This window comes from Salvelinus fontinalis, chromosome 22 (genome assembly GCF_029448725.1).
Source record: "Salvelinus fontinalis isolate EN_2023a chromosome 22, ASM2944872v1, whole genome shotgun sequence".
NCBI classification, from domain to species: domain Eukaryota; kingdom Metazoa; phylum Chordata; class Actinopteri; order Salmoniformes; family Salmonidae; genus Salvelinus; species Salvelinus fontinalis.
The window spans coordinates 25,214,665-25,224,853 of NC_074686.1; the positions used below are offsets into that span (position 1 = coordinate 25,214,665).

Genomic DNA, 10,189 nt, shown 5'->3' on the forward strand with positions numbered 1-10,189 from the left:
ATCACACCAGAGAGGTTTAGGAGACCAAATGTGTCTTCATTGGATCAGCATCATAGTTATTTAAAACCACTAAATGATGAATAGGTGCATTAGCTGTCATAGTAGCAACATTTTCTCCATTGAGGCAACAGTGCATTTAGGCTGCCATATTTCACTTAGCCAGCTACTACTACATGTATCAGAATAGCTTCTTCTCCACTGTGTAGTTTTAAAAAGTATAAGGGACTTGTTGAGAAAGAGAGAAGACAGGGAGGTGGTGGTGATAGGTGACAGATAGTGGGATAGGAAAAGGTCAATCAGTCAAAAACTTTACTGTGGCAATTCAGGTAACAAACAATTTAGAGGACCATACAAACATTGTCGTCACCCCCCCATCTCCTCTTCACCCCTGTCTCTGCTTGTGTCTGGGGTGAGCCTTACAGAACACAAATAGACGACCCCGCCGTACCACAAAGAAGCAATCTTTACAGCGCCGTTTCAGAGCGCTCTTGGTTTTCATCCCTGAAGCGGGCTGGAGGCAGGCCAGGTGCTGACACTGGCCTAGGAGGGAGCCACCATCCTGGGGAGAAGATCGAGGAGAAGAGGCCAGCGGCTGGATGGGTCTACCCGGGGTCAGGAGCACTCTGGCTGGGTAGGATGTAAGGGAGGAGAGGCAGCGGGAGATGGTGGTGGCAGTGCTAGGGTAGATCCGGCTGAGGGTGATCTGGGTTAGATGGCAGCTTAGGGAGCTGACGATGCGGTACAACAGGAGTGGTACCATGATGTCACCAACACCTGTCTGGAGAGAGAGAGAACATATATTTTGGTTCACTTGCTTTGAGTTGTTTTCACCTGCTTGGAGTTGTGATACCTCAGACTGTGTCCTTCCCATTCCTCCATTATCACTGATCTGACAGAACATGACAGGTGAAAGCAACAGATGAAAACCTATCCAGTCCTTTCAGCTACGAATGGTGCTGGAGGAGAGGCAATCAAAATAATGCAGATAAAAAATATATTGTGCAGTGTCTATTACACTTTACTTATCTTGGAGAATATACATTTTTGTATGCTCTAGCAGCAGATTCCAGCTAGCTTTACAACGCATGATTCATGCTGCATGCTCGATTCTCAAGGCCAGCCGCGATCGTCCTTCAACTGCCCGATTAGGCAAATGCAAAGTGTCATTACTTGATCAGAATAACTTTCTGAATGTAACTAAATATGCACCAACCTTTCATCTACAAGAACGGTTTAGATAGGGGAATAAACCCCTGAAATGCACCGTTTAATCAAAACAACACTGCCGAAGAAGGATTTCTCCAGCAGAGCTATCGCTTCTTCCTGACACGAACGTTAGCAGTTTCTGTGTGGGTTCTTATTAACACACTTTCTCGCTTTCATTTCAACAGTAACGCGTTGCTGAATTGATAAACTACCACATCTTTACAATAATCCACTCCTTAATATGATAATGATGTTACTGTTGGTTGCAAACGATTCGTGAATAATATAATGAATGGTATTTGGAGGGCGGAGAATCTCCCTATTCTTTGCAAAGCATCCTGGGTACAGAGTCCATTGTAAACATGGCGGCCGCTGTGCATCGGATTCTGTCCTTCAGTAGAAATGCTAAAGTGTTTGTATCACCTTTGAAGACATCGGCGCTTTCTGCACAGCGCTACAGTCTAGAAGTGTCGACCACTGGAGAGCAAGTTACCCACACTGGACAGGTAAGTAAGGCCTGTCCAGAAGTTAAGGCTCTAACGTTAGACTTGTGTGTGTTTGCTTCCCCGAAAATAAGTAATTTTGCCTCTAACTAACGGCACACACTTGCACCACGACCAAACCTTTGGCATAGTGTTAACATTAGATGTTGGTGTTATCCATTAGGATTTGCACCCTTGGTCCAACTTTGAGTTAGCTGCTCACCCACTACAGTAGTGGGGTGGGTAGGCGTTTTCACAGTCGGTAGGCATTGCCACTTCGGTCAAGACAAAGCTAGTCAGAGCAAAGGCAGATGACACTTTAGCTAACTAGCTGGAGTGTCATTGTACATAGCTAACTGTATGCTATTTTGTTGATGGTTGTGATGAAACTAAACTGGGATCATGTAATGTATGTACAAGTGATCAGTTATCTCGTATCTACAGTGCCGTTCCAAAGTATTCATACCCCTTGTATTTCTTCACATTTTATTTGGACAAAGTGGGATTAAAATTGATTTCCTTATTTTTTTTGTCAACAAGCTACTCAAAATAATGTAATGTTTTTTTTAAATGAATTAAGCAATAAGGCACGGGGGGTGTGGTATAGCCATGGTATATTGGCCCTAATGCGTGTTCTTATGCGCGACTCAACGTGATGTGCCAGGATACAGCCCTTAGCCGTGGTATATTGGCCATATACCACAACCCCCTGAGGTGCCTTATTGCTATTATTTTATTTATTTTTATTTCACCTTTATTTAACCAGGTAGGCAAATTGAGAACACGTTCTCATTTACAATTGCGACCTGGCCAAGATAAAGCAAAGCAGTTCGACACATACAACAACACATAGTTACACATGGAGTAAAACAAACATACAGTCAATAATACAGTGAAAAATAAGTCTATATACAATATGAGCAAGTGAGGTGAGATAAGGGAGGTGAAGGCAAACAAAATATATATATAAATATAAAAAGGCCATGGTGGCGAAGTAAATACAATATAGCAAGTAAAAAAAGTAGAGATAGTAGAGATAGAAAAAAGTAGAGATAGAAATAATGGGGTGCAAAGGAGCAAAATAAATAAATAAATACAGTAGGTAAAGAGGTAGTTGTTTGGGCTAAATTATAGATGGGCTATGTACAGGTGCAGTAATCTATGAGCTGCTCTGACAGCTTGTGCTTAAAGCTAGTGAGGGAGATAAGTGTTTCCAGTTTCAGAGATTTTTGTAGTTCGTTCCAGTCATTGGCAGCAGAGAACTGGAAGGAGAGGCGGCCAAAGGAAGAATTGGTTTTGGGGGTGACCAGAGAGATATACCTGCTGGAGCGCGTGCTACAGGTAGGTGCTGCTATGGTGACCAGCGAGCTGAGATAAGGGGGGACTTTACCTAGCAGGGTCTTGTAGATGACCTGGAGCCAGTGGGTTTGACGACGAGTATGAAGCGAGGGCCAGCCAACGAGAGTGTACAGGTCGCAGTGGTGGGTAGTATATGGGGCTTTGGTGACAAAACGGATGGCACTGTGATAGACTGCATCCAATTTATTGAGTAGGGTTTTGGAGGCTATTTTGTAAATGACATCACCGAAGTCGAGGATTGGTAGGATGGTCAGTTTTACAAGGGTATGTTTGGCAGCATGAGTGAAGGATGCTTTGTTGCGGAATAGGAAGCCAATTCTAGATTTAACTTTGGATTGGAGATGTTTGATGTGAGTCTGGAAGGAGAGTTTACAGTCTAACCAGACACCTAGGTATTTGTAGTTGTCCACATATTCTAAGTCAGAGCTGTCCAGAGTAGTGATGTTGGACAGGCGGGCAGGTGCAGGCAGCGATCGGTTGAAGAGCATGCATTTAGTTTTACTTGTGTTTAAGAGCAAATGGAGGCCACGGAAGGAGAGTTGTATGGCATTGAAGCTCGCCTGGAGGGTTGTTAACACAGTGTCAAAAGAAGGGCCAGAAGTATACAGAATAGTGTCGTCTGCGTAGAGATGGATCAGAGAATCACCAGCAGCAAGAACGACATCATTGATGTATACAGAGAAGAGAGTCGGTCCAAGAATTGAACCCTGTGGCACCCCCATAGAGACTGCCAGAGGCCCGGACAACAGACCCTCCGATTTGACACACTGAACTCGATCAGAGAAGTAGTTGGTGAACCAGGCGAGGCAATCATTAGAGAAACCAAGGCTGTCGAGTCTGCCGATGAGGATGTGGTGATTGACAGAGTCAAAAGCCTTGGCCAGGTCAATGAATACGGCTGCACAGTATTGTTTCCTATCGATGGCGGTTAAGATATCGTTTATGACCTTGAGCGTGGCTGAGGTGCACCCATGGCCAGCTCTGAAACCAGATTGCATAGTGGAGAAGGTATGGTGGGATTCGAAATGGTCGGTAATCTGTTTGTTGACTTGGCTTTCGAAGACCTTAGAAAGGCAGGGTAGGATAGATATAGGTCTGTAGCTGTTAGGGTCAAGAGTGTCCCCCCCTTTGAAGAGGGGGATAACCGCAGCTGCTTTCCAATCTTTGGGAATCTCAGACGACACGAAAGAGAGGTTGAAAAGGCTAGTAATAGGGGTGGCAACAATTTCAGCAGATAGTTTTAGAAAGAAAGGGTCCAGATTATCTAGCCCGGCTGATTTGTAAGGGTCCAGATTTTGCAGCTCTTTCAGAACATCAGCTGACTGTATTTGGGAGAAAGAGAAATGGGGAAGGCTTGGGCGAGTAGCAGAGGGGAGGGCAGTGCTGTTGACCGGGGTAGGGGCAGCCAGGTGGAAAGCATGGCCAGCCGTAGAAAAATGCTTATTGAAATTCTCAATTATAGTGGATTTGTCGGTGGTGACAGTGTTTCCTATCTTCAGTGCAGTTGGAAGCTGGGAGGAGGTGTTCTTATTCTCCATGGACTTTACAGTGTCCCAGAACTTTTTTGAATTTGTGTTGCAGGAAGCAAATTTCTGCTTGAAAAAGCTAGCCTTGGCTTTTCTAACTGCCTGTGTATATTGGTTTCTAGCTTCCCTGAAAAGTTGCATATCACGGGGGCTGTTCGATGCTAATGCAGAACGCCATAGGATGTTTTTCTGTTGGTTAAGGGCAGTCAGGTCAGGAGAGAACCAAGGGCTATATCTGTTCCTGGTTCTAAATTTCTTGAATGGGGCATGCTTATTCAAGATGGTGAGGAAGGCATTTTTAAAAAATATCCAGGCATCCTCTACTGACGGGATGAGATCAATATCCTTCCAGGATACATCGGCCAGGTCGATCAGAAAGGCCTGCTCGCTGAAGTGTTTCAGGGAGCGTTTGATAGTGATGAGTGGAGGTCGTTTGACCGCTGACCCATTACGGATGCAGGCAATGAGGCAGTGATCGCTGAGATCTTGGTTAAAAACAGCAGAGGTGTATTTGGAGGGCAAGTTGGTTAGGATGATATCTATGAGGGTGCCCGTGTTTACGGAATTGGGGTGGTACCTGGTAGGTTCATTGATAATTTGTGTGAGATTGAGGGCATCAAGCTTAGATTGTAGGATGGCTGGGGTGTTAAGCATGTTCCAATTTAGGTCGCCTAGCAGCACGAGCTCTGAAGATAGATGGGGGGCAATCAGTTCACATATGGTGTCCAGAGCACAGCTGGGGGCAGAGGGTGGTCTATAGCAGGCGGCAACGGTGAGAGACTTGTTTTTAGAGAGGTGGATTTTTAAAAGTAGAAGTTCAAATTGTTTGGGAACAGACCTGGATAGTAAAACAGAACTCTGCAGGCAATCTTTGCAGTAGATTGCAACACCGCCCCCTTTGGCCGTTCTATCTTGTCTGAAAATCTTGTAGTTGGGGATGAAAATGTCAGAATTTTTGGTGGTCTTTCTAAGCCAGGATTCAGACACGGCTAAAACATCCGGGTTGGCAGAGGGAGCTAAAGCAGTGAACAAAACAAACTTAGGGAGGAGGCTTCTAATGTTAACATGCATGAAACCAAGGCTATTACGGTTACAGAAGTCATCAAAAGAGAGCACCTGGGGAATAGGAGTGGAGCTAGGTACTGCAGGGCCTGGATTCACCTCTACATCACCAGAGGAACAGAGGAGGAGTAGGATAAGGGTACGGCTAAAAGCTATGAGAATTGGTCGTCTAGAGCATCTAGAACAGAGAGTAAAAGGACGTTTCTGGGGGCGATAAAATAGCTTCAAGGAATAATGTACAGACAAAGGTATGGTAGGATGTGAATACAGTGGAGGTAAACCTAGGTATTGAGTGATGATGAGAGAGATATTGTCTCTAGAAACATCATTGAAACCAGGTGATGTCATCGCATATGTGGGTGGTTGGATATGGTATAGTGAGCAGGGCTAGAGGCCCTACAGTGAAATAAGCCAATAAACACTAACCAGAACAGCAGTGGACAAGGCATATTTACATTAAGGAGAGGCATGCTTAATCGAGTGATCAATAAGGGTCCAGTGAGTAGAGGTTGGTTGGGGTCACGGCGATCCAGACAGCTGGCCGGGTAGATGGCTATCGGTAGCAAGATAGCATAGGATGGAGGTCTATTTTTAGACACCTCGTGCGTTTCCGTCGGTAGATTAGTGGGGTTCCGTGTCTTGTAGAGGGGATCAATCCAATTGGCAAAATAGATATAGTGACCCAAGAAGAAAAAAAATTGTCCGAAATACTTATTAAGATAGCAGCCGATAAGACAGCTAACGATTAGCGGGCCCCAGGTGAGCGTTCAGGTAACGTCGCGACGGAGGTGCCAGTTGGATAACTCCCTCGGGCAGATAACGTCGGCAGTCAATCGTGAAGGCCCGGTGGGGCTCCGTATCTGCAGCAAAAAAAAACGGGTCCGGATAGGTGACTGTAGCCCAGGAATGGCTGATGGAACTCCTCAGCTGGCTAGCTCCGGAATAATTTAAGTTTGCTCCGGGATCGACGTAAGCCAATAGTCCCACGGTTTGCAGCTAGCTAGCTGCGAAATCAAGGTGCAAATGTCCAGAGCTTGCGGCTGAAATCCGGGGAAACTGAGAGAGAAAAAAGGCCCGGTATGCTCCGGTCCGAGTCGCGTTGCACAAAAGTGCCGGTAGATTATCGAGCTAAAGGAATAGCTGATGACCACAAAACGTGGGCAGCTGAAACACCAACGCTAGCCAGCAAGCCGGCTAACTTCTGGGCAGCTTCAAATTAGCTTTCGGCTAGCTTTCGGCTAACTTCTGGTTAGCTTTCTGGCTAACTTCTGATTAGCCCCTGGTTAGCTTCACTGTGGATTTTCAGATTTGAGGTAAATAATACTTTTTTGTTGTAATTGGTGAGGCGGGTTGCAGGAAAGCTTTTGTAGTTGAGTTCTTGGATAATAAAAAAATATAAAAGATATGCGAAGAAGGTGTAAATATATATATATATACAGGACAAGACAGTACGAGGACAAAAATGACGTCTGAACTGCTAAGCCATCTTGGACTTTATAAACTGATTATCAACGAAATTAGAGCAGTACAAATATGTTTTGGTCATACATGTGGTATACAGTCTGATGTAGCACGGCTGTCAACCAATCAGCATTCAGGGCTCGAACCACCCAGTTTATAATACAAATTAGATCACTAAAATATAGTTGTTTCATAAGTATTCAGCCAATTTGTTTAGGCAAGCCTACATTAGTTCAGGAGTACAATGTGGCTTAACAAATCACATAATGGACTCACTGTGTGAAGAAATAATAATAATAATAGGGGTTGACATAATTGTTTTTAATGTCTAACCCCTCTGTCCCCCATACATACATCTGTAAGATCCCTCAGTCAAGTATTGCATTTCATTCACAGATTCAACTACAAAGACCAGGGAGCTTTTTTCGATAGCCTCATCAAGAAGGGCAGTGATTGGTAGATGGGTAACAATAACAAATCAGACATTGAATATCTATTTAAGCATGGTCAAGTTAATAATTATCCTGTGGGTGATGTATTAAACCGCCCAGACACCTCAAAGATACAGTCGTCCTTCTGAACTGAGCTTCAGGACAGGAATGAAACTGCTCAGAGATGTTACCATGAGGCCAGTGGTGATTTTAAAACAGTTACAGAGTTCAGTGGCTGTGAAGAAAACTGAGGATGGATCAACATTGTAGTGACTCTACAATAATTACTTAAAAGACCAGAGTGAAAAGTAGAATGAAAATATCCATAACATGAATCTTGTATGCAACAAGGCAATCAAGTAATGCTGTGACAAAACTGCCAAGGAATACACTTTTTAGCCTAATTGCAAAGCCTTTATGTTTGGGGCATTGGTATGCTTGACATTGGCAAATACTGGGGTGTTTTTTGGATAAAAATACATGGGATGGAGCTAAACACAGGCAAAATCCTAGAGGAAAACCTGGTTGTGTCTGCTTTCAGCAGGACAATAACCGTCAACACAAGGCCAAATCTACACTGGAGTTGCTTACCAAGGAGACAGTGCATGTTCCTGAGTGGCCAAGTTTAAATCTGCCTGAAAATCTATGTCAAAGAAATTGCTGTCTAGCCATGAAAGCCAATGTCTTAACAGAGCTTTCAAGACTTTTGAAAAAAAAAGGGCTAATATTGCACAATCTAGGTGTGTAAAGCTCTTAGAGACTTTGCCAAGAAGACGCACAGCTGTAATCGCTGCCAAAGGTGTTTATAACATGTATTGACTCTGGGAGCTGAATACATTTGCAATGACTATATTTTAGTTATATAATTTATATAAATATTTTTTAAATGTTAACATTTTTCTTCCATTTTGACATAGTATTTTGTGTGGATTGTTGGGGGGGAAAAAAGAAAATGAAATCCTACTTTGTAACACAATAAAATGTGAAGAAATCCAAGGGGTATGAATACTTTTGCAAGGCACTGTAGATCATAATCCCAGCTATATCTGATTGTACTAGCGATGTTCCTAATCGGTGTCTGTCTGCATGGTGTTTCAGGTGTATGATGAAAATGATCCCAGGCGGGCCAGGTTCGTGGGACGACAGAAAGAGGTAAAACTACATCCGGTCTGGAAGGGCATCAATGGCAGCCATGGGGCTAAGGGAGCTGTTGATTCATACAACAACCTGTTGAAATATGGCCTAAAGCCGGGCATTGATAGATTTACAATGCATAACTTGAGCAGTCCACTGAGAGGGAATGTTTACTACAATACAGAGTGGACTACAATGCTGTGTGTTTCCAGGTGAACAAGAACTTTGCCATCAAGCTGGTGGCTGAGGAGCCGGTCAGTGGCATTGAGGCCAGAGTGGTGTCATGTGACGGGGGTGGAGGAGCACTAGGCCACCCCAAAGTCTATATCAACCTGGTAATAATTTCTTTAGTATACACCAGTTAGTCTACATGACCGTGAAGTGTACACTGGCCAGTGGTTATACATTTCTCTGTAGTGTACACTAGCTATTCTACTTGTTCCTGAGGTGTACACTAGCTAGAGTGATGTCGTGTTGAGGGTGGAGCAGCCCTGTGCCACCCAAATGTCTACATCAACCTGGTAATGCTCATAATCTCTGACCACATTACAAGCACAAGAGTGGGCATAGCGATATTGTTTTAAATATTTCCATCTTAAATCGAGTTCACATGACTCATGCAAGAACGGCATTGCACCAAGCAAGCCATTGTTTTTCAATGGAGGTGTGCTTTGGAGTCAGTGTCACTTCTGGGTTCAAGTAAATTGAACTTTTACCTCACGCTGCGCCTGACCTCATGGCACGCTTGGTGGCTTGCGCGAATCAAGTGAATAGGCCTTTACATCAGGTAGAGTTCCTGTTTTTTAGCTTCACGCTACACAGTGAATTGGTCTATTTGATGTGACGTTACACTATGCTAATGTCTGTTTGCTGTCTTCTGTCTGTGTGTTTCTCCAGGATAAAGAAACTAAAGTGGGCACATGTGGCTACTGTGGACTGCAGTTCAAACAGACCCATCATCATTGAGACTTGTTCTCAGTCAATCTCGCTCTGTTTAGTGTTATTCTGGTTAATAAATGATATCTGCTATTCTCCTGTCTCTGTATGAGTTCCTATGAGTGGGGTGTATATGCATATGGAAGCTTTGACAGTTGGTAAATGCCTAGTCTTGGCACACAGACCCAAATCAAGGTTCCCAGGAGAGACTAGTAAATGTCACAATGGTAATTGCAATGAGTTGTATTTCTGGACCCTGCAGAAAAACATCTGGGAAAATTTTACAGTTCCCCATCCCACTGCCAGAGGGCAGCATTGTCTGACTTGTCAAAAGTGTTCATACAATAAATAATTCAGTGAAACAACAAGGTGAAAGACAAGGTGTTGTGGTTACTGTAGAAGCTGTGATGTGGTTAGTTTTGACATGGGACTAAAGAGTTATTGTGTGGCAAAAACACAATGGCTTATTAAATAGTTATTCTGTTCAAGTGGCACTTCCAGTGCTGGTATCTTCATTTTTAATTAGACATATCCACCAACGTAGCAAAACAAACTGCAGCTGGACCAGAACATAGCGGCACATCTTGCTCTT

General features: G+C 43.8%; 2 protein-coding genes across 2 annotated transcripts; one reads left to right on the forward strand and one right to left on the reverse strand.

The window, feature by feature from the left end:
- Positions 1 to 295: 295 nt before the first annotated feature.
- Positions 296 to 1,303, reverse strand: LOC129820098 (39S ribosomal protein L36, mitochondrial-like). The gene is made up of 2 exons (XM_055876952.1): positions 1,214 to 1,303; positions 296 to 778 (listed from the first exon to the last, which is right to left on the reverse strand). The coding sequence occupies exon 2, from the start codon at positions 758 to 760 to the stop codon at positions 383 to 385; it is 378 nt and encodes a 125-aa protein (XP_055732927.1). The 5' UTR covers positions 761 to 778; positions 1,214 to 1,303; the 3' UTR covers positions 296 to 382.
- A 265-nt stretch (positions 1,304 to 1,568) lies between these two features.
- ndufs6 (NADH:ubiquinone oxidoreductase subunit S6) lies at positions 1,569 to 9,692 on the forward strand. Its single transcript, XM_055876951.1, has 4 exons — positions 1,569 to 1,712; positions 8,626 to 8,679; positions 8,874 to 8,996; positions 9,559 to 9,692. The coding sequence occupies exons 1-4, from the start codon at positions 1,569 to 1,571 to the stop codon at positions 9,625 to 9,627; spliced, it is 390 nt and encodes a 129-aa protein (XP_055732926.1). The 3' UTR covers positions 9,628 to 9,692.
- Positions 9,693 to 10,189: the final 497 nt, after the last annotated feature.